This window comes from Zootoca vivipara, chromosome 1 (assembly GCF_963506605.1).
Source record: "Zootoca vivipara chromosome 1, rZooViv1.1, whole genome shotgun sequence".
Taxonomy (NCBI): domain Eukaryota; kingdom Metazoa; phylum Chordata; class Lepidosauria; order Squamata; family Lacertidae; genus Zootoca; species Zootoca vivipara.
The window spans coordinates 73,444,107-73,468,555 of record NC_083276.1 but is presented as its reverse complement, the minus strand read 5'-3'; the positions used below and the strand labels follow the sequence as shown (position 1 = coordinate 73,468,555).

The 24,449-nt window shown below is 44.7% G+C and overlaps 1 protein-coding gene across 1 annotated transcript; it reads right to left on the bottom strand.

Annotated features, from left to right (window-relative positions):
- Window positions 1-1,271: 1,271 nt before the first annotated feature.
- Window positions 1,272-5,741, bottom strand: INS (insulin). The gene is made up of 3 exons (XM_035123834.2): window positions 5,647-5,741; window positions 3,692-3,895; window positions 1,272-1,488 (listed from the first exon to the last, which is right to left on the bottom strand). The coding sequence occupies exons 2-3, from the start codon at window positions 3,876-3,878 to the stop codon at window positions 1,352-1,354; spliced, it is 324 nt and encodes a 107-aa protein (XP_034979725.1). The 5' UTR covers window positions 3,879-3,895; window positions 5,647-5,741; the 3' UTR covers window positions 1,272-1,351.
- Window positions 5,742-24,449: the final 18,708 nt, after the last annotated feature.

The window sequence follows — 24,449 nt, the reverse complement described above, 5'->3', positions numbered from 1 at the left end:
AGAAGGCCAAACATCGCCTTCAGTTGGTGTAATAAACATATTCCTCTAAAGTTAATTTTGGAACTTCCAGAGGGATAGCTGTTTTATCCAATGATATCCCTCAAGAAAGAGCAAACAGAAAATGAGCAGAAAGTGGGTAATGCACATACAAAAATGTTCAAATTGTATGTGGGCTAATTGTTATGGCTAAGTTTCCCTCCCACCAATAACAAGGAATCTCTAAATTGCAGAGCAATGAGGTCTTTGTTTACAGAAATGGAAGACATTGCTACTTCCTCTGTGTTCAGCTACATACAATGATTCCATATTTGAACATGTTGCATGTAGCTCACAGAAGTGCTTACAGTATGCTCATGCACACAAAAGGCTAACAAGCAGTGGAACAGCATCTAGAGTATGCTTTGGCTAATACCACATCTGCCTGAAATTAAAGCCACTTGGTTTCAGATTCTGAATTCACTCTTCAGTACAGGACCTGTCCATTTCGGTGTGGGGTTATGTTGGCAAAGCTTTGAAGTTCACCACTATATATGAAAAGAGCTAAAGAACACATGGACATCCAGAGGGTAAGAAGATTCAGGACAGATAAAGGAAGTTCTTCATGCAGAGCAAAGCTAAACTATGGAACTCACTCCTATAGGAGGCAGTGATGGTCACCAACTTGGATGCCTTAAAAAAATGGACACATTCCCAGCAGATAAGGCTATCAATGGCTACTAGCCATGGTGACCACTAGCTTCTTTTTGAGGTTTCTCCATTCATTTGAATGAAAGGGTCTAATCTTCAGAAGCGTTCCTTTAAGCAGGCGAATCAGGTTCCTTCACTGAAATGAATGGGGATACTCTTGCAGGCAGGGGACCGCCATAAGCACATTAGAAGTCCTATAGCAGTAGACAAGCCAGAGATTGAAGCAATGATATTCTTCTAAACTTTAGAATCCAGGGGTTTCTAAATGTTTTGAAGATGCTTTGCCTGGCTGGAATGTGTCCTCTTCCTTGCATGGATGGAGAGAGATGTGTTGGGGTGCTGATGTAGAAAGCTCTTACTTTTGCATGAACTGCATGTTGTATGGGTAGAATGTTGCCTACTGTACAAAAAATAAGAAGCACATCATTCCACCCACTTTTGCCTCTGGCCCTGTCACTGGCATGTGGTCTTTGGATGGTTATCTAAGAAGAAATGCAGCCCTTGAGCTGATAAAGGTTCCCCACTCTCATTATAGATAATCAATACAGATGCTGCTTAAGTAGATTCACAGGGTTTTTATTCGGTTACTTCAAAGGTGCAATAGCAAAGTGCTTTTCTCAACCCCCCCCCCCCCCGCCACCTTGCACAGCCAGGTCTTCCTCCGTTAGTTGCAGTAGCTCTCTAGATCATAGAGGGAACAGGAGTTTTGACAACATTGCTGCACAATTCCTCTCTTCACCTTCTCAAAGTCCTGTGGTTGGAATGGCAGTGCTTCCACTTCATTTTGTAAAGGTCCATTCCCTGTTGGATGGAGAGAATACTCAGATTGAAGCATCTTTGAAATGTACTCTATCTGTGCATATGTCCGCCAGAAAGTTTGCATTCCTATCTTGCTCCAGCCATTAAAACAGCTTTCTTGTAAAGTGGAGCAAACATGTGCACCCAGAAGTGTTTCATTTCATTTAACCAATCAGTCAGCTTGAAGAGGCAGCCGAGGTTAAGATAAAAAGGGGGATTTCCCATTCTGCCATGTGATCCACTGCAGTATATACTTTCGGAACACTTCTGGCTTCATATTCATGTCTAACTCATCTCTGCAATGGCTGTCCTGGACTGCTGCGGTAGTTTGAGCTGGTTAACTAAAAACAAATGGCATATTCTATATCACGGTCGGAATGTTATTCTCCACATTGTGAGTCTTTTTAATGAAGTGAACCATCAGCAAATTCCCACATACAAGGAGCAGTGAGAAACTGATGGGATGCATTCCACTCTGACCACCTTTCAAAATATGGGCAGACATATCCCTCGGAAGAGCCCCCCAATGTGTGCTATAGCAGGTCTTTCTCCATTGCTAAGCTGCCATTGTGTCTCCCTCTACTTCAAGGGTGGGGAACCTTTGCCCCTCCAGATGTTGCTGAACTGCAACTTCCAGAAGCCCAAGCAAGCATGGTCAGTGGCCAAGGATAATGGGAGTTGTGGTTCAGCAACTTCTGGTGGGCCAAAGGCTTTCCACACCTGCCTTATTTCAATATATAACAGCCTTGGTTCCTCAGTTAATGGGAGTAGGGGGAAAAACACTTGATACATAATATATAATACAAGACAGAATGCATCTACTGCAATAAAAAGAATCAAAGTATTGATTGAAAGGCCATTGTCCCCATGTGGAGGCTAGTAAAATAAAAATGCTTCAGGGGGTAAGTGATAGATGCTGCAATCATTACATTCAAGAGCTCTTTGCCACGTATTTTGGCTTGGTCACATTCAGCATTCCATTGGTAAGGGTGCAGAACACTCTTTTTGCATGGAACAAGGCTTTCAAATAATACATTTGCTGTACGGACAGTCTCCATTTGCATGCTACAAAAATTAACATGACTAAAAGTAACAAGAAGAACTAGGAGAACATTTAACATGTGAGGATGAGGGCTGAAGGCTAAACTGAACATCTTTTTCAAACACAGAAAAGAGTTAACTATGCAACCAAAATTAAATGTGGCTTCAGAGACAGAACTGTGGAAAAAACAAGTTCTTTGAATATTGAGGCCAGTGTACATATCACAAACAATTGAAACCAATTACTTATTTAGATTTGAGAAGCCAAATATGTAACCAGTTCCTGATTGATCAATTGATCCGAACACTGTCTTCACATTTCCCTTACATTTCTAATTACAGTATAAATGGTAGAGCTTTTAAAACGAGCATTGAACATTCAGAGAGAGCAGATTCCTGGAATACAGGGTATACTGTGAGTTCTGTTCACTTCTCTTCCCCCTCCCCTGGACCAGCCCCCACCACCAACACTTAAAGAAACACACAACACTTTACTTTTCCAAAGGATCTGAGTAAACATGAGATGCAGGAGAATTAATCTGACCTTAGAAAGCATACAGAGCTGAAAAAGGAAGTGGGAAAGAGTGCCAGCTCTTCCAACTTCCTCCTCCATCTCTATGTACTTTACATGAGAGGATAAGGTTACCACACTCAACACTTCATGAGTGAGGGAGCAGTAGGCTTGGAGACTTCATGGGCACCAAGGGAAGACCTGAAGAGCTCTTTTCAAACCTTGTTCCCCTTACATTAATTCTTTAAAGTGCTGATGGGTTCACCATTATGTTGGAACCGCTTGCCTGGGAACATCAACCATGATATAAATATGGGTGTATGCTGCCCAGCCCCCAACACAAGATTCTCTGCATCTAGAGTTAAGACTTAGTGTTTAGCCACACTTCCTGTTGTCCCACTGCTTCCCCCTGGGGGAAACCGCTCTTTAGCATTCAGTCGAAGCAAACGACAATTCAGGTTTTCTCCGGGTTGATGTTTGTTCCAGTTGAGCACTAAATATGAGGTTTTCCCTGGGGAAAGGAGTGGAGCAAAGGGAAAACTACTTGGATCCATGCTTTCTAGGCACAGGACAAGTGGAAGTGTGGATGAGCCCTTCCTGAAGATACCATAGTATAAAACACTTTGATGCTTTTTAGGAAGTTGGAAAAGTTACCTAGGGGCTGTTCAACATTCCGCCGTGTTTTGGGTGAATAGTAGAAACCCCGTTCTCCACATACAAGGTAGAGTGCTTCCACTAGATGGGAGCCACATAGGTGCTGATTGGGAACAGCATAACTAGTAGTAGGAGCTGAAACAGCAAGCAGCGCTAGGAGAGGCAGAGATCTGATCCAGAGAGTCATGTTGATGAATGGGAGACCTTGGAAAGAGAGAGAGGTAGGAATAGAGAGGAGAGAAATAAGTTGCTAGTAGATTAAAAAAAGAGCTTCAGAATGATGGCAAATGTAGACATTACACATGGCAAACAAACTCTAAATGGTAATACAAATTGTTAGTAGTATATATCAGAAAATTCTGAAGCTTAAAAATCCTTTCCTCAATATGTACCCACTTCACTGCTATGAAACTGGCAATTTAAAAAGTGCTACACAATGATGGTTCCACACTAAAAGAGAAATTGATCTTTTAGTGTGGCAGCACCTATTCTGGAAGTCCTTGCCCATTACTATTAGACAGATGTCTTCAATTTACTGTTTTCAATGCCTGCTAAAAACCTTGTTTAGGTAAGCCTACCCAGGCATGTAATTATATTTGGCTGTGTGTGTGTTTTAAGAAAGCAAAATGGTTGAATTTATCTACGCTAATTTTATTATGTCAAACGTTTTGGCTCCCGAATGCCACAGACTGGGTAGTAAGTGTTCTGGTTTGTGAATGTTCTTTGGAACCTGAACATCTGACGTGGGTTCTGCAGGTTCTGATTGGCTGTAGGAGCTTTCTGCAGCCAATCGGAAGCCGTGCCTTGGTTTCTGAACTTTTTAGAAGTCAAACGGACTTCTGGAACAGATTCCATTCGACTTCTGAGGTTTGACTGTATAAACTAATTTTTTTTATTGAGCAGCAAACTTTTGCTAAATAAAAATAATTAAAACTTAAAATTACTCTAAATCTTATTTTTTAAATGAAGTTGATCTTCACTATCTTCCTTCCCTTTACAAAAAGTTTTTGCTGAAGTGGTAAAATACTAATGGCAATAGGACTCTGATTTTACCTAAAACATTGAGGCCATTTAATATATATTTTTGTACACTTAAATACATTTTATATGTCTACCTAAACATGTGACAGGGCACACTTGACAAAGCACACATCTCCAGATGTATGCGTGGTAGGGGGCTGAGAGTGGCATAGCCCATAAGAGAACATAAGAAAAGCCTTCTAGATCAGGACTACGCACCTCCCTCCCCCACTTTTTTTAAAAAAATCTCAACATACATCAGTTCACACTGGTTTACACTAAATTGCATTTGCCATTTTATGGCCCGTTCAAGTTAGCTTGGAGAGATCCTTTTGGAGCTCTGCACCATTCTCATGGTACCTTTCCCGATCTGTTGTGTACACTCCAGTTGAGTTTCTAAACAACTCCCAAGCATTTTGGAGTGATCTGACCTTGTTGAGTTCACCTTTCAACTCCTTTTGTACCCCTTTGGGGAACTTTCATCTTTTGAAATCAAATGTAACTGCCCACTGCTATATGTGCACACGGCACAAAGCAGAAATCAGCAAAGCACAGCATGTGAAAGTTCCCCTGAATATGGGCACCATCAAACTATGTTGGTTGACAGTCAATAGGAATTCATAAATTTTGAAAACAGAATTTACATGTCTCTGCACATGACTTTGGGAGCAACCTGTTAAGGGTGCAAAATGCTTTGAAGTCTTCCGTTTATCCAGCAACAGGGTGTTCTGGCTGCAGTTTCAGATGTTGCAAAAGAAGTGTGACTGTGCATCACTTGGGGTTGCTTCATTGCAATTTCTGAAGTCAACCTTCAAGACCTACTTATGACCCTCCCCCATGAGTGCAACACCCAAACAGGGTTCTGAACTCCCCAGTTTAAACCCAACTCTTGCTGCATCACAACAAAAAAGAAATGGTGGAGGTCATGGACTTACCTAACAAAGATGAGTCAGTGGTAGGGTTGAAGATTGCCCAGAGACTAAAGGAAATAAGTGACTTCCACCTTGTTTCCTTTCGATATTTATAACCCTTTGGCTAGTTCCAATTGCATAAGATTTGGGCACAGCTCCACCTTCCCAGCCTAGTCCTAGACCATATTTTTTGCTGGCCGAGCACATTAAGTCCACTGTGTGCCTAGTCAACAAGTCTTAAAGATGGGGGGAAATGGAAGCTACAGGTTGCAGTTTCCATCTCATTAAACTGGCAACCTGCATTTGCTTCACGGAATCCTTGCCTTGAGTTGCTGTGACCCTTTTAGTAGAAGAGATAATGGGGCTATTAAAGCTCCACAATTACACGAATGCTGAGCAATAGACAGCGCTGGGATTGGGGTGGCCACCAATGTGCCAGCTGTTTCTGAAGTGCAGAATTAAGTAAAAACAAACATGTTAACGTGTTAGGTTAATTTCACCCCTGCTGGGTAACAAGTGATGAGGCAAAGCTGTTGATGGGACACTGCTATAGCCAGGTGTTCAAGAGGAAAGAAAACACTTCGTTATAGCAAAGGATCACTAAGATCACATTCACTGCCTACTTGAAGTAAATGTACAGAAACAGAGATGGAGATTTTATGCAGGGAGCCAGTGAGCTTCCCTCTTTTAACGATATCATTACAGCTTTCATTTCATGTGGCATAAGTAGAAGAACACCACCACCACCCCTGGTACTATGGACACTCAATGCAGCTAAAGTACCGGGGACGCCTGATTTATGGGTTGCATTTAGCTAAGTCCCACTCACAGTACATTCAATGATATTAATGAACCCAAGTTAATCATGCCTATTAACTTCAGTGGATCTACCCTGAACACCAAATGCCACCTCCTGGGCTGGATTTAGGTATCCCAGCATGCTTGCAAAAGCCAGCAAGAAGAAGAAGAAGGAGAAGAAGAGGAGGAGGAGGAGGAGGAGGAGGAGGAGGAGGAGGAGGAGGAGTAGTTTGGATTTGATATCCCACTTTATCACTACCTGAAGGAGTCTCAAAGCAGCTAACATTCTCCTTTCCCTTCCTCCTCCACAACAAACACTCTGTGAGGTGAGTGAGGCTGAGAGACTTCAGAGAAGTGTGACTAGCCCAAGGTCACCCAGCAGCTGCACGTGGAGGAGCGGAGATGCGAACCGGGTTCACCAGATTACAAGACGACTCTCACCAGTGCAATGGGCCTTTCCCCCTTCTCCTCCCTCTTCCCCAAATCCACTCTGGAGGGTGGGGAGAATCCATAGAACAGTGTGCATGGGGAAGGAGAGGAGAGATCTTTCCATCTGGCTAGCAGAAGTGCTTGAACTGATAAAATGACCCTACTAGTGAGATGTTGAATCCCTACTTATGTATTTAAAGAGCCATGCATAGATGGCAATGCTCCAGATTCAAAATAAGTGAATGAATGAACAAACTTGGAGGTGGGTGGAGATGGAATGATAATTTTATCCTTTGTATGTTTTGCAAGAAAGTTATCTGCTTGGTCCAGGGGAATAATAACATTAACTTATTTTACAGGAAAATCAGGAAAGTCATTTATGGCGAGTTAAACATTAAGGCCAGGTTCCAAATATTCACTTCCATGCGTCAAAACCTTGCTTCCCCCCTCTGCTGCCTGCATCGCTTTGTGCAACTTTGAATGCTGCTCTGGAGGGTTTCCTGACCACTCTAAGAGCAGATTTCAAGGAAATGAGGACAGAAAATCCTTACTGCACACAAGCCTTTGAATCTTGGTCAAACGTATTTGGTTGGCTCCAGATTAATGTTAGCTGAACTTAGGTCCTCTTGAAATCAATGGAAGAGGGGTTCCAACCTGCATAAAATATCGGTGGAGGGGGTCAGATAAGCCTCACTCCACATAATCAATCACAAGTTGTGTGCACACATACCCCATTTGAATGACAATGCCCATCAACTTGGGAGAGGCAGCCCCCTCAAATATTTTATTGAGAGGGCCAAAGGACTCTAGGATGGCTCCGATGCAATGGAACAAGTTAGTCATCATTCAGGTCCCATTGATTTCATTGAGAATTAAGTTCTGCTAATGTATAATGAGATTCAACATAATGTGAATGGGGAAATGATGAAAGCTTATGTGGTTGCACAATGGAAGTGTTTGGCATCCGTCTGTCTCAAGAGACAATGGAAGAGCACACCATCACGGGTAAAGCCAAACTGTTGAAGAGTTGCGGTGCCTGCTGTGGCTGCAGACACCAATATGGGAGAGATGTCTGTGGAGCATTTGAGGCACTCTAAAATGGCATATAAGTGCTAAGAGTTTTATCTAAAGAGGTTTTCACTCTTCTGTGTCAAGTATTCTTTGCAGTTGCTGTCCAGTTGTAGCCAGCATAGACAATGGTAAGAGACGATGCATGTTGCTGTCCAACAACATCTGGTTCTTCAACCCTACTTTAAACCCATTAAAATAAAAATGTGACCTTGACCCTAGGGGGGGGGAGAGAGAGAGCATTCATATATGCATGATCATTACTTGATGACATTACTTCTAAGTGATGCCTTATGTGTCCGAAACAGCCCATCATAGATCAAGTTTAGAGTTTTCACATCAACTCAGAGACAGTGTTATTAAATGGAGGTAATTATTTACATATTCAACCCGAAAGCCATTGAGTGATGCCACTGAATGATGAGATATTGGGTATAGTTTAGGCTTCATCAAAACTGAAACTCAACTGGAAGACCTATTTTGCTGACTCCCAAACGGACACAAGGACTGTTAACCTTCATATTGCTCAGTTCATTAAATAAAATGGAATAAAACTGAAAGCTCACTTTTATTCCCTGTTTATCCAACAACACTTGATGGGTACAACATAGCAACAATACCCTGAACTATTTCACAGCAGAATCACAGTCTTGTTTTTACAATCGTTTCCAAAACACATAGTGATGAAGGAGAGCTTGAAATTTTGAAATTAATATGAACCATAAGTTCAGCTGTTTTGACCAAATGCCTTTATGATAGCCAAATACAAAAAAAAAATCAAAATCAAAACACATTTATAACAAGCCCCCTTCAAACAAAAACAAAAGAAGAAAAGGGAATGGAATTAAATGTGTGTTTCTTATCCAGAGAGTTTGCATCACCAAACACGCAAATAGACTTCCTTTTAAGCTAACCAGGTTTTTCTGCAGAAATTTGTAACGGATTATGTGCGGCCTGGACAGCCATAAACATCCTTTACGACATAAAGTTTAGGTGATAGTATCAGTAAAATAAACCAATTCAGTGACATTACCCTTAAGGGTTGTTTACATGCTGCCAGGCTGCCAAGTAAGGAGTTATGAAGAGTTTCAGGGTTGTTCCTAATCAACAGCAGCAAAAAAGAACCTCAAATTAGTTTATGTAGTCGAGGAATACGAAGATGCTTATCTATTGATGATGGAAAGTTCCACCCTACAGCCTGCCAAGGCAACAGGACAGAGTGCACCAAATGGACTGGAGCTCACGCTCATACCAAGACCCCAATCAGTGACGGTGAAATTTTTCGTAGGGCCAGAGACGCCAGCTTATGAGGGCAATTGGGGGGACACTGCATATGTGATATCATGACGTCCTGATATCACGTATATGAGCGTAAGCTGGACAGAAGGTTCATGGGCTTTGGGAAGGGAGCGCCAGACTTTAATACTCTAATTTAAAGGTAAAGGTAAAGGGATCCCTGACTGTTAGGTCCAGTCATGGACGACTCTGGGGTTGCGGCACTCATCTCACTTTACTGGCCGAGGGAGCCAGCGTACAGTTTTTGGGTCATGTGGCCAGCATGACTAAGCCGCTTTTGGCAAACCAGAGCAGCACACGGAAACACGGTTTACCTTCCCGCCGGAGTGGTACCTATTTATCTACTTGCACTGTGTGCTTTCGAACTGCTAGGTTGGCAGGAGCAGGGACCGAGCAACGGGAGCTCACCCCGTCGCGGGGATTCTAACCGCCGACCTTCTGATTGGCAAGCCCTAGGCCCACAGCGCCACCTGTGTCCCTTTTACCTAATTTACCAGGGGCATTTAGAGGACCAGCCTAGTCCCCCTAGTCCATTGACTGCATGCCTCAATGGCAGAGACCCCTAAATCAGCCCTCATTCCTTGCTGTGGCATTTGAGTCATTTGTACAGTTTACAGCATATGTAGTCAGCTCATATTTATCTAGACAAGAAATTTCTCCTGGTTCTGAGAAGATAAATGGTTTTCTGTTCATTTATTTGGGTCCCCACCTGAAACAATGGCTTCCCCACTCCAAGACAAAAACTGGCAAGTGCTCATGGGTCTAGAAAGGTTAGAAAACCCTACAGTTGACCGTATGATTCACTAAAACACAATAGCAATTGATGTCATCTATTAACTGCTAATATATACAGTGCCCGTATAGATAGCTATTATTGCTTACATACAAAGAGTCCCAAAAGCCTGTCCGATTCAGCATTCTGTTTCCACAGTGGTGAACCAGATGCCTATGGGAAGCCAGTGTAGTGGTTAAGAGCGGTAGACTCGTAATCTGGTGAACCGGGTCCGTGTCTCCGCTCCTCCACATGCAGCTGCTAGGTGACTTTGGGCTAGTCACACTTCTTTGAAGTCTCTCAGCCCCACTCACCTCACAGAGTGTTTGTTGGGGGGGGGGGAGGAAGGGAAAGGAGAATGTTAGCCGCTTTGAGACTCCTTCGGGTAGTGATAAAGCGGGATATCAAACCCAAACTCTTCTTCTTCTTCTCACGGATGGGACAGAAGTACGACAGCACTGTTCCCACTTGTGTTCCTCACAAATGGTATTCAGAGGCACACCAGCCCTGATACTGGAGGTAGTACACCATCTTGACTAGTAACCATGGGTAGCTGTATCCTCCACAAATGCATCTATTTCCCCTTTGAAGATATCCCGGTTGATGCTACAGGATAAGAAACTGGACCTCCTCAGCCATCCCTGCTCATGTAAACTAATGAGTCGGGTAAGGAGAAAATCTCTCAGCTCACCCAGGGCTATAAAAATAACAAACAAAGTTTACTGGCTACTCTCTACAACTATTATTTGATTGTGTGAACATATCTGAAGTTTCACAGATGCAGCCCAGGACAGCTGTTGACGTAAATGCACTCTGGCCCAGCACCAACCATCGGTTCAGGATTTCCCCAGAACTTCAGCTGTTCATTGAAAATATTTCTCCAGAAGTCTTGTTTTTTTCTTCTCATGCTAACCATATTGATTTATCCAGTTGAGCTTTGTTTGAATGATCATTGCCACAATGCTGGTGGGTGTTCTGTCAAGGATCTTAATGACTAGCATGCTATTATAGTCAGCATTTGAGTTGATGGATATATCAGTGGTAAATCTGCAGATGGTTCACAGCTACGGAAATGATACCAGTGCTTCTGCAGGCACACTTTGTGTGTGTGTTGGCTGAGCAACCTTTTGGGTAGTGACTAAAGGTTTACTCTGGGTGCAAATGGAGCCCCACTGGTTGTGAGGTCTGGCCCAGCACTGGGACAGGCAGCAGCTGTGGAAAAGTCTGGCTCTGTCATGAGCACTAAAGCTAAAATGACCCAAGTCAGGCTGATGGAAACCAGGCAAGAAATTGACCAGACTAACCTAATGAGCTGGCTTAGCCTCAAGGCTTTTATAGGGCCTGTTGTGCACCAATTGCCTTGTGGAGTCAGCTGAAAGTATGACAACTGAGGGTAAGGGAGAATCAGCTGACTCCTTTTAGGCTGGAATGGCAGCCCTTGATCTATAAACTCTAGTCTGTCTGACCTTATGAGGCACCTGAGTGCTAATGGCTTAGGAGGTAAAGAGCCAGAGTTCGGCTGCTGGAAGCCCTGGCTTGAGATCCAAGATGGAGCCTTTTAATTAATGAGTGGCTGGTTGGCAGGTAGGGGTGGGTGAAAATGGTCAATTCCAGTTTCTCGCTTTAACAGTCTTGAGTTCTGTTCTGTACATTTCCACATCAGTTTGTGCAAATACTCCTAATCTTTGTATACAATTCTGCTTAATATACAGTAGTCACTTTTACAACACAGTTTTTCATAGTATGATGTATTTTTGTATGCTACTTTTACTAATATATGCATGTTTACGCACACTTTATTCTAGTATATGCATTTTTGGACACATTACATGGCTGTTAGAGGCACAGTTGTTAGAGGCACCAGGCAAAAACGTTCCTTTTTAACCAGGCCTTTGGTTGATCTGATTTACATCCTATGCCCTTAAAAAAATGGGGGGGGGGCTATTGGGTTGTTGTTGTTGTTATTTTTATTAGGTATTTCATGGTTTTATATCTTGATTTTATTCTGTGAACCACCCTGAGACCCCCGGGTATAGGGTGGTATAGAAATTCTAACAGCAGCAACAACAACAACAACAACAATAACAACAACAACAACAGCAGCCCACATAATTTGGGGGGGGGGTCACTTGGCACCTTCACCCCTCTCTAAATCCTCAAATTGTGCCCCCTCTGTGAGTTCTTTCCAAAGTACTGTGCCCAGAAACTGTCTTTCAATAAAGCTCAAGGTGCAATAAATAAATGCTAGGGGTTTTAAACCAGTTGTCTGATTCCTTTCCTGCATAGTTCTGCAGACACCTCTGCTTTTTAATCCCTTTATAGCAACCACAGGATGCCTGATGGAGTACTTGAATATGCTTTGGCATAGGAACCACTTTCCTGAGATTGCAGATTTGATGGGAAGTCGAATTGCTAAGGATATAATTGCTGCTCCTTTTGCCCATCCTGTTGCATTGCTACTTCCGATGGCACCCATAATGTAAAAAGGCACTGTATAAAAACAAATCCAAAGATGTGCTTTACAGACAGGGCTCTGAGAGAGCAGGAAGAGGGGGATAATAGCAGTGTTAATAGTCTGGCACAGAGACAAGAAAATGTGGGGATGACAAGTAGCAGAACTACACTTCCAGGTCTTAACTGAAAGAGAGAGAAAGAAGACAAAGCACCATTGCCCAATGCAAACACTGGCCTGCAAGCGCTCCAGTGGGAGAACAGCCTTTACCAAAGGTGTTGTGGGCTTTGAAGAAACTGATCTCAGGATCAGGGAGTCTCAAGCAGTTCACACGCCCTGGTGCTGAGGGGCGGAGATCGCTCCGGCGTCCCCGCCCTCGCAGGGTGCAGTATGGTTTCCGTGCGGCAAAGCTGCACGGCGCCCTGCCTACTGGCCCAGCGCCCTGGCGCCCTGGCGCCCTGCGCTAAGAGCCAGCCCTGCTCAGGATGCAAGGGGGATATGTGCTAAGAGGAAAGCACGCTTGGCAAATCCACACCGTGATCAACTCCCGCCTGGAAACCAATGTCCCCACTGTGGAAGGACGTGTGGATCCAGAATTGGCCTCCACAGTCACTTACAGACCCATTGTTAAAACCGTGTTTATGGAAGACAATCTTACTTGGCTATGAGTGATCACCAGAGAAAAAGAAGCTGGAGGGCGGGAGACTGTGGGACTCATCTGCTCCCAATTCCAACTACCTCAGACATGGTACAGGGCCGGTCCTACCATTGGAAAGAGTCAGAAAACAGACTTGGGACAGCGAGTGGCTGTGAGTTGTTGGAAGACAGAGCTGTGTGGGCCACATGGCCTACCACAGTGCTACTCAAAGTGGTAGTCCATGGACCAGAGCCAGTCTGTGAGCCATTGGCAGCCAGTCTCCAGTGAGGAGGAGGAGGAGGAGGAGGAGGAGGAGGGGAAGGAGAAAAAGAGGGAACTGTATGCCTGCCTGTTTAGAGAGCAAGGTCCCATAGCTGCTGCTGCTGCTGCCGCCCAGACCAAGTTGAATGGTGGCAGGAGCACTGGGGTTTGTGGCCCATCAAGAGAGGAAGCGAGGAGGAACAGGAACACATACAAGAAGTGGGAAGAGGCCATTGGCTACTCAAGAGGATGCAGCCCAAGAGCTCCTGGCTGCTGGGTGAAGGCAAAAGAAAGATGGGAGGAAGAAGCCATAAGCAGAGGAAGCAGAGGGAGAGAGAATACTGAGCCACCATAAACTTGCAGTTGTTCAAGGAGTTGAGAGAGGCAGGTTAAGGACTCTTCTCAGGAGATACACCCACTCGCTCTTATTTATTAAAATGTTCCTCTGAGCACTGCATAGTAGCTCAAAACATTGGATGATAAGCTGTGCCATCCTTTTCAGAAGTCTGCCCTTCAACTTTCACAGAGTTTGTCTGAGAAATCAGGTCTGCTTGCCCTAAGTTATTTTATCTGCATATATTATCAGCTAGTTTACAATTCAGCTGTACAACCGCACCTGGTCACATGCTCTGTTGGACTGAGGCCATTAAAAAATAGGAGAAGGGTGCATGCTTCCATGTAGAATATCATAGTTTCAATCCTTGCATTGCCAGTTTTTGTTAAAAAAAAATCAGTAGCAAATGATGGGATAGACCTTTAGCTGAGATCCTGGAGAACCACTGCCTGTCCAAGTAGAAAATACTGGGCTATATAACCTTATGGTCTGGTTCATGAAGGTAACTTCATATATTTATGGGATGTGCAGATACAACAAAGGGCAAAAGCCTTAGACAGAGATAGGCCAGAGTTCTGCCACAACTGGAATTGAAATTCTTGCTGACTCTGAGCTAGCCATGGAAATAGCATGCAAAGGAGCTTTTGAAAACCCTGATAGTCCAGGGAACTGGGTGTTCATTCCTTCTGTGAGTCCTTTTTGTCATTGTTAATGTCTCTCCTTTTGTTCACTTTAAAAAGGGGAGCTGAGCACATGAATACCCTTTTTGGATGGCCTTGAGGTATCGACATGACAAAGAGGGTGTCCAGAGAGAAATTCAGTGCCATTTAGCATTTTAATTCAGTTTACCTAATTTTCAGTTCCTGGAACAATGCACAGTCCAAAATGCAGTTACTGGTACTCTTCAACCTTTGCACATTTTTGCAGTTCTCCAACCACCCCCAAAAAGATGTACAAAAATATATGTGGTAGGTGAAAGTGTACGTAAACTGCATACATTGATGATACATTATTTTCCATGTATGCTGTATTAGGGGAAATTGCTTGCAAATTTGTTTCTGTTAGGGAAATTTGTATATAAAATTGTTCATCCAGAACAGGTAAAATATGCTGAAAGTTTGTATTTTTGTGTTTTCAGTATACAAATGCTGCAAACAAAAATATGCTTATATGTGGTTAGACCAGCCACTGCCACTCAGCCTCATCTACCTCACAGGATTGTTGTGGGGATTAAATAACAACAACAACAATAAATTTTATTATTATTTTATTATTAAAATTTTATTTATACCCCGCCCTCCCCGGGCTCAGAGCGGCTAACACCAAATATAAAACAACTGGTTAAAATACAACTCAACAACAAAACTAAATATATCAAAATTAAAAATTATTAAAAATTAAAAATGCAGGAGAGGAAGTACCGTGTGGATCACCTTGAGCTCCTTGGAGGAAAAGGTGGGCTATGCATGCAATAAATAAATATAATAATATAAATTATGTATTACCATGATCACATCGAGAGACCAGAGAATGCATCTGGAACCAGCAATATCTTGCAATTGTGAGAACCAAAAACAGGAGTGGCATTTTCCCCCAGATTAACTATACTTGGAGAAAGGGTTGCCTTCACAAAAGCTCCATTGGTGTTTCCTGACCCCCATATATCAAGTTCAGTCCAGAAGCCTTTTATCTGCTTTATACCTGTTAAAATAATCTCAAATAAAAACCACTTGTACAAGCTTTTGGTGGGTTTGCTTGAGGTCTCATTCACATCTTTCTAGATGAACTTTGCTTAGACTTGGGTTCAACTACGATGTGAGCTAGATGCAGAAACCCAGAAATGCAATGACAGTCTCACTTCTATATTTCTGAATGATCTGCAAACTGGTGTGTGGTGTGTGTGGTTTTTTAGTTGTTGTTTTTTTGTAACCCTGAATTTCAGGATACAGATTGACTGTCCTCAAGCAGCCTATCTCTTGATGAGGCTTTGACATTTCCTGTCTGATGATCTTCATGGAAAAAAATAGGGAAGGAAGAGAACTGTGCAGTAAGCAATTACATTAGTTCAGCAAGTACATTATGTAATTGTCATAGAGCTTTGGAGCTAAATCTTTTTGTAGCTTTTATTTAAGCCAAGCCAGCATTGATGCTTTTACAGGTCTGTGAATTTCACATTGATAAGATGAAAATAAGGAACCTGGTCTCCCTCCCCTATTTATTTTTTAAGAGCAACCAGTTGGTTGATATTTCAAATCCTATAGAATATTATATGGTTTTGCCCAATTCAGTGGTAGAGAACACACTTTGCATCCAGAAGATCCCAGGATTAATTCCTGGCATCTAGGATTGGGGAAGGTTGCCATCTGACATCCTGGAGAGCTGATGTCCCTGAACCAGGTGAACTGGAAGAAGTTATCTTTCCATGTTCCAAAGATTCAGAGCCTCCTCTTCCCATGATCCACCAAACATTCTGTCACCAAATTGTGATACAGAACATGGACTTGTGTCCCTTGCCCGAGTCCTCACGTGTGCTGAAGGGTCTCTCTAGGTCATGCCCTAAAATTATATATATAATATTTTGATTGACCATTTGTCATAGATGCAAGGGGGTGAATATGAATTCATAACACAGTCATACCTTGGTTTAAGTACGCTTTGGTTTGAGTACTTTCAGTTTAAGTATTCCGCGGACCCGCGTGGAACAGATTAATCCACTTTCCATTACTTTCAATGGGAAAGTTCGCTTCAGGTTAAGTACGCTTCAGGTTAAGTACAGACTTCTGGAACCAATTGTGTACTTAAACTGAGGTACCACTGTACTGGTGGCAGAACCTCCATCCTGTTTTCTGATCCCTTCTGGCCCTCAGTGCCAACACTGTTTGAGGCACTTATCAGGCACCGACACATCTGGTTCCTGGAAGCTCAGAGATCATAGATTTGCGGGAAAACAACACCAGAGCCAAAACGAAGCACCTGCTGGTTGTAGGATCTATTGGTATAACAACCAGGAGGAACGAGGGCTGGGGAGCCAAATAATCTCTTTCTTTGCTAATTCAAGTTAGTCACCATGCACTATTTCCCAGCTGACAGACTTCAGGTTCCCTGCTTGCATCTTCTCTCCCCCCCCCCCCCCCCGTAACTCCAGGTTGAAGAAATAGCTTCTCTCACCCCCTTTTCTGTGGCACCCCTGTGGGACTCAGGAGCCCAGTTATGTCACCCCTTGCCTGCAGGGTTGGGGCACCTCTTGCCCTTTTTCAAACACCCTCCCTTGTGGAGTGTTCCATCAGCCTCCTCTCCCCTTTCCTTGGGAGTCTTCCGGGCAGTCGCAGCTGTTGCCCCTGGTCTCTGATCTGCCTCTTTGCCCCAAAGAGAGGTGCCTCCTCACAGTGCCCCACAGGAGGCTTGGAAGGAACCCAACGGCCAGCCCCAAAGGCACCATTCACCTGGAGTGCTCGTAGCCAGGGCTGCTGCAACAAACTGCTGTGCAAACCTCTGGGAGGCAGAGATGCAAGAGGGCATCAGAGGAGAAAGGGAAGGAAAGAGGGACAGAGGCCAGTGTTGCCTGTGGCACCCCCGACAATCATTCAAGGCACCCTGGTTGAAAACCACTGCTGTATACTTTTAAGCTTTTTTTTATTTGTTTGCTGCCATTGGGAACCTTTAAACTTTTTCTCGCATGATGTGTAATTATTTTCAATGGGAATTATATTCACCCTACACATGTGCCAACTACCTTCAGAATGTAGTTTGATGCCATCTTCCAGGGCAGGGCAGGGAGACTTTCTCCCAACTCCAATCATTTAAATGAAGAGCCCAACAATTGTTGGACTCTAGCTCCCATCAGCCCCAGCCAGCAGTTACCAGGGATGATGGGCGCTGGAGTCCAGCAGTTTATGGAGTACCATTGGTGGCCCATCCCTGGATTAGGCAATCCTCAGTGGCTTTGTTGATAACCTAAAACCTTTTCAAACCCTTCTCTTAAAATAGTGGCAAAACTATTGGAGAGTGATATGGATAAGAACCCTGGATTTGTGGGTTTCTGCCTGCTGCAATGAAATGCGGGTTATAGAAGCGAACCACTTTCCAGAAAGGAAATGCTGTGGTCACAAAAGGACAGGCTGCATTTGTAATGTCTATTGGTCGGGGCATCTCTCTTCTGTGTCTGCACCCTCCATAGATGTTCTCCCATTCTTTTATCTCTTCAGCCTGCTATCTCATGATGCCCTGGTTGTTATCTTCCCCTCTTAATGGAAGGAGAGAGGTTATGAGCTTGTTGTGAGATAATGAGGAAGCATTGCAATTGAAAGCCTTGTCTCTGCAGCAGGGGAAGGGGTGCTTTGGCCTTCCAGATGTTTCTGGCTCTGCATGTCCCATGGTCAGGGGCAACTAGGGTCAGGGCAGTCTCGAGCTTTGCCTACCGGCACGGTGCCCTACCACCCCATGCTACCGGGACTCTACCTAGAGCTGGCCCTGACTAGGGTTGAAATCCAACAACATCTGGAGAGCCACAGGCCCACCAGCCCTGCTCTGTGGTAATTGAGTAGCTCATTCATGTTTTAATAAGAATTTCTGCTCAAATAAGAAACAAGATTTCTATGCAGATTAGAATGTGCAATATAACACCTTATTTATTTATTTGAATGTTTCTAAACCGCACTTTCATTTTTTTTTTAAACAAAATACAGCAAGGCAGAATGCACTGTACAAAATTGCAATTGGAGCAATAAAAACATCAATATAAACCTCAAAAAAGCAACAACAAATACTATAAAACAACAGAAACAAACAAAAAAGTAATAAAATCAAAAAGTCAACTGAGAGCAAGCATATGCACACACAGTCAGAGGCAGCAGCTCTCTAAATGCAGAAGAATAATGGTAAGTGGTAGCTGACTGAAATTTGGGGGTGTTGTAAGGTAACAATTAATGACAATGCACTAGAAGGACTTTCCGGTATGTCTACTTATGTATGAATTGCACAATGAAAAGTGCATCCAGGGAAAGCTTCCCCCTCTCAAACAAATCTGATGATGGTTAAATACCAGCAAAGGAGAGCCTACCACCTCCTGAGGCAGTTCTGTTCCCTGAAGCACACATTTTATTATTTTGAATTAAAATTCTGGGGAAGGTAGTTATTCTGCCATTAGGATATCAGTGATGACCTGTGACAATCAACACAATAAAACTAGTGCCACTCACAGATGCATGCATTCACTTTCTCTGTTCCGCTAAGCAGCTATCCCTAGCTTTTAGTCCCCATGGGTCGTTGGGGTACAACCTCCATCATTCCCAGCCAGCATGGTCACCAGTTGGGGTGAACTTCACTAGCATGTGTCCAAGGTTAGGGGAGGCTGTTATTAAGGTCTCTGGTCAAACAGAGTTTGCAGGCTTGAGTAGTGATGCAAAGACATGCAAAAGCTGTTGGATATGTTTGCTCAAAAGAAGATCCTTGATATATCCTTCAAACCTCTGTAGGGCAGGGGAGGACTCCCCTCCTCTTTTGTTTTGTTACACGGAGTAATTATCAAGTTAGAGGAGGGTAACACTTTAGGGGCACCGGAACTCCTTGCCTTTCTTTTTCTCTCTCCCATCATCTCATTGTTTAAAGTATGAGCCTCCCAAGGCCATCTAGCAATAACAATTCCTGCATGAGTGGATTATTTGGAGCAGTTTAGCAATAGATGAGGATTTTCAGAGGCAGCCCAACAACTGGTAGGTAGACTTAGATTATGAACTTGTCAAGTATCTAGACAACGAGGTGTAAATCCTTCTGATAAGAGCTGTTAGTATTACAAAGGTCATTGGGATGGAGCCAGAGGCAGGCTGGAGAGGGGGCTGCAGTGGAGACCAGCACACAAATCTCTACAACCTCCAAAGAGAGCAAACATTCTTCTCTGATGGTGATTTTAATCTGTTTTAGATTTTATTTTCATGTTGTATTTTTTACAGACAACTTCCAACTGTATATAAAGTTGGAAACATTTTTTTAAAAAAACAAAAAAATTAATTTTACACTCTTCAAGAGAGCCAGTGTGGGATGTAGTAGTTAGAATGTTGGATTAAGATCTGGGAGACCTGGATTCACATTCCCACTTAGCCAGCAAGCTCAGGTCAGTCCCTGTCTCTCAGCCTAACCTACTCAAAGGGTTGTTGTGTAGATAAAATGGGGAGGGGGAATCATATATGCCACCTTAAGCTCCTTGGAGGAAAGGTGGGGTATAAATTTAATAACAAATGGGACAAATGTCGAGGATCTCCTCTCTGTTTACTGGAAGAGTGAAGTCTAAATTTACAACTTCTTGGTCATCCTGCATGACAAAGAGGAAAGGAAGTGGAAGAGAGAATAAGTAGTTATGCACTTTGTTTCAGGCCCATGATTCAAAATTTCACTTCTCCTTGCTGATTTTAGTTATCGCTTCCTTCCTTCCCTCTTCCCTCCCAAGACGTTTTGAAAAGCTGATTGAAATTATCCTGGAAAGGGCTGAGATGTCACAGTGAGTTTGGTCTAGAGCAGGAATGGATAGCATTTTTCCAGTCTCGGGACCTCAATTTCTTCTGGAGTTTGCGGGACAGTGGTGGGTGGAGCCAGAATGGGTAGAGAAAGGAATGTAACTGGGAGCTCTGTACCAAGATGTACCCATGAGGCAAGGTGAGATGACCCCTCGGGCAACAGAGGCAGCAGATCCAGCCTCAAAGGAATGCATTGCCCGTTGCCACTGCCTAGGTGGCAACAACACTTGCAACATGCTCCTTGGAAGCTGGATCTGCCCCCATAAGGCCTCTGCAGCAGCCTCTTGGTGAATAGAAGGTGCCACAGCTCTCCTTTAGGCCCTTATTCCCAGTGTAGATTTTTATTCTCCTCTTGTTCCTGTTGTAGATCTTCGCTCAGCCCTGTTCTCTGGCAAGAGCATGTGCCATTTTGTGGTTTGCCTCAAGTGCCAAAATGTCTTGGCCCAGCTCCTTTGCAGCCATGCATTAGTCTTGAGGTTCCCATATCTGCATACTTGTCTTCTCCATCTAGACAAGCAAGAGTTCACAGTTCAGGTATGCAATCCTCTCAGGCAAAAGCACTTGAGGAAGGAATGGAGGAGTGACAGTGAGGGGTGTGGTCTGGGAGAGCGATGTCACCTGGGGAGAATCCCAAGGGCCAGATAGAAAGGATTGGAGGGCCACAGCCAGCTACTAGTCAGAGGTTCCTCATCCTTGGTCTAGGTAGAAAGAAGCCCCAGGATCTCTTGGAGGGTAATTGGTTTGATGCTTTTGGACCCAATGAACAAAAGAACCAGCACATTGTAGACTAGCTGAAGTTTCTGAATTCGTAGATCATGCTTCAGTAACCAATGCAATATAACAGTGAGATCCTTGTCATCCAGAAAGGCAGGTAACATATATTAGCTAAAGCTGCTGCCTGAACATCCAGGAGCAAAGCCAAACGCAGGAGCCTCCCAAGTTGTGAACCTTGTATTTCAAGGGGAATGTAACCCTTTCAGAAAGAGGTCAACCCACCACTCCTGGATTCCTTGGCTCACAAACCCAAGCAACTCCATCTTATCTGGATCAGATTTCAGTTTATTCACTCTCATCTGTTACTAAGTCCAGGCAGAGTTTGGAGATAAAGGGTAGGATAGACATTGAGCCACAGTTGTAGAGGGAGGTTTGGTTGAAGGATTTCTTATTATTATTATTTTAATGGGGAACAGTGGTACGTTTGAATGCAGAAATGAAGGAGCCAAGGACAGAGTGGGTAGGGAGAGAGATTTATGATGTGATGGATTCTAGCAAGGGAGATGCACATGGTTAGGGTGCGATAGGATGGGTGCCCTGCTTTCCCCCCTCTGTGACAGTTCCTAAGGTGGACTAAAATTCCTTCCCTAATTTGCCACCATGTTCAGAGGTGGTCAACTGGGACAGTCACTTTGGTGCTGTGTTTCAGGGGATACATGTTGACCCTTGCAATGATCTGAGGGAGGGGAGATTTTTAAGCCACCAATGGTAGGTACAAATCACTCAGTGCCATCTTCTTTTACCCCAAAAAACAAAAAGGGGTATCAGTCCAGTTCCCATCAGAGAACCATCTCACTGGCCACTGCTGTTAATTCATGCAGTAGATTGTCAATATCCTTATGGGGGTGGCATCTGGGGAGATGCTTTTTTTTTAAAAAAAAAAGAATTGTTCTGCAGAGTAAACAAAAAATGCACTTTTGAAAGTTACTGGAGGACAGCTGAAATCATCAAAATGTAAGATGCATTTGACAACAGACACCCACATTGCTTCTAGGCTATTTTGTGGGTTTGATTCAGTAGTATACTGGCAAATTTAGGTCATGCAATTGTTATGAAAAAATGTACCCCAAAATGCGTTGCCTTTTAAGAAGGACAGACGCGGGTCGGAAGCTCCAAAATTTGCACTAAGTTCAGCTCCGCCGGGAAAATGACAGAGACCACATGATGCTGTCAGGAAAAACAAACTGATCCCTTTATTACAGAAAGAAAGAACTACAGCTGTAGGGTCCCTGCCTCAAAGAATGTAGGAAGGACCCCGGGAAATTGTGAACCTCCCTCTTATACCCTCCTGTCCTCACGTGAAAATCCCTTTACTGCATGGGTGTCAAACACAAGGCCCGGGGGCCTAATCCAGCCCGCCAGACCTCGTCATGTGGCCCGCGTAGCCGCCGCCGACACTAACCACTGACAGTAGTTCTGGAGCCTGCGATTGGCCGAGGGTCAAAACCGGGGGCGGGGCTGCAGGCGGAGGCCGGGGCACTGGAGCCGCGCTGACGGCCTTGGTCAGGGAATTTCAATTTCGAATGAGGCTGAGGGAGGCGGTGGCACAGCGGCCAGACGGGGAAGTGAGATGCAGGAGGAGGAGAAGGAAGCCCGCCGAGGAGGTAGGAAAGCCCTACAGGCGCCGCTGGCGAAGTTGGTGCCGGGACGGAGCAGCGCTGGAATTTTTTTTGGCGGGCTTTGCTGTTGTCTCCGAGAGCGAGTGAGGCGGCACTGGGGAGCCGCCACCCGCCGCTTCCCTTCCTCTCCTTGGCTGCATCCGGGAGGTGGGGCGAGCGAGCGGGCGAAAGGGACGCGGAGTGAGCCTGAGGGGGAAGTAGGCGAAGCGCAACAGCCGCTCTCTTGATTCCCTCTTCCCCTGTTTTCTCCTCATAGACACTCGGGAGGGTGCCTGGCTTTTGCTCTGCCCCCCACCATCGAGCCGCCCTTTGGCTTCTCAGTTCCGGCGGAGCTGCTCCCCGGGGGGCGGCCGGGAGGGAGGCGACGACGACGGCACGGGTTCCTGCTCTTCCCGCTCTGCCGCCGCCTCCTCTCAGCCCCTCGTGATGTAGGGCTCCAGATGGAGTCGCCTCGCGGTTTGAGTAGGTGGGAGGGGAATTTTTTTGGGGGGGAGGTTTTCAAGCCTTCTCTGCCTGCAGTCCCGGTAGGGAGAGGCGGCGGTGAAGACAACAACAGCGCGGGTGGGGGGAAGAGCAGCTCTGAGGCGAAGATGCACGTCCGCTGGGGCTGCCGCCGCCTTCCTCCTCAGGAAATCCGCTGCCCTCCCTCAGCGCAAGGGGAAGGGACTCTGGCGCTGAGGAGGGAGGATGCAAAAGCAAAGCAGGGAGTTGGCACTGCACCGCATGTTCCTGCCCCTCTCCAAAGCATGGGGTGGGTTGCAGCGTGTGGCATCCTGCCTAGCGGGGTTTGGGTGTGCGCAGGGCGGGAGAGGGAAGCCCTCTTTCCATCTGCAGGTTTTTAATCCCAGCAGTGGCTTTCTCCTTCCTGCCGAAGGTTTAGTTGAGCCCCCCCCCCTCGGAAGCCGTCGATCCCCACCTTTTGTTCAAATTTCCCTCCACACACGCGCCACGATGCAGGAATGTGATCCGTGTGGGAGCGGGAATGAGCTTACGTTATTACAAAAAACAGTAATAATTGAATGCAGTGACAATAATTTATGATAATAAAGAGTGGACACATAGTCCTACAGACACAACCGGCCCTTTGAGGGTGACCAAACTGCTGATGCGGCCCCCGATGAATTTGAGTTTGACACCCCTGCTTTACTGGGAGGGAGGGGAAGGACAAGGAGGATGGGTGGTGATGGGATTAACTGGGTGCAGAGACGACTATTTCTTCATATGGTGAGATGTCAATCGCTCTCCTCCCGTTGTTGATGGGTTTCCCTTTGTTTGATCAGTCTAGATGGGAGTTGAGGTGGGGCCGTTCCTGGCGATTGCAGAGGGGTGTTTTCCCCCAGGTCATGCAAGGATGATCCCTGGGATTATGTAAAAGGTGACACTTCTGGAGGTTTGAATAAACTGTCCCAGTTAATCCATCTTTGTCCATGTGTGTCTTTTGAATATGAAGGAACATCTAGTGGCTACATTAAGGGATACACATAAGGATTTCATAAGAAGACATATAAAATGAGCAGACATATAAGCTAAGAAGGCATATAAGGGGACATGTAAAAAAGGCAGGGTTCATGGTAAGAGAGCATATAATAGGCTGTATTATTAACTTGAGTAGAAAAGTGTCGCTTTGGATTTGGGCGGCTTCCCCCCCTCTTCCTTCTGGAGACATTGTTTTATTCTGGGCGGAGGGGAGGTGGAGAGGGGAAATGTGTGAGTTTATGCTAACTGTTGTGCATATGCAGATCCTTAAGCCTTCCTTCAGGCAGGGTCGTGTCCTAGCGGGAGGGGTGAGGAGACAGGGAAGATGGCATTGAACAGGATTCTGGGTATTGCAGCTGTCAAATTCTGTCACCCCTCTCTGTTCATTAATAATGGTGTCCT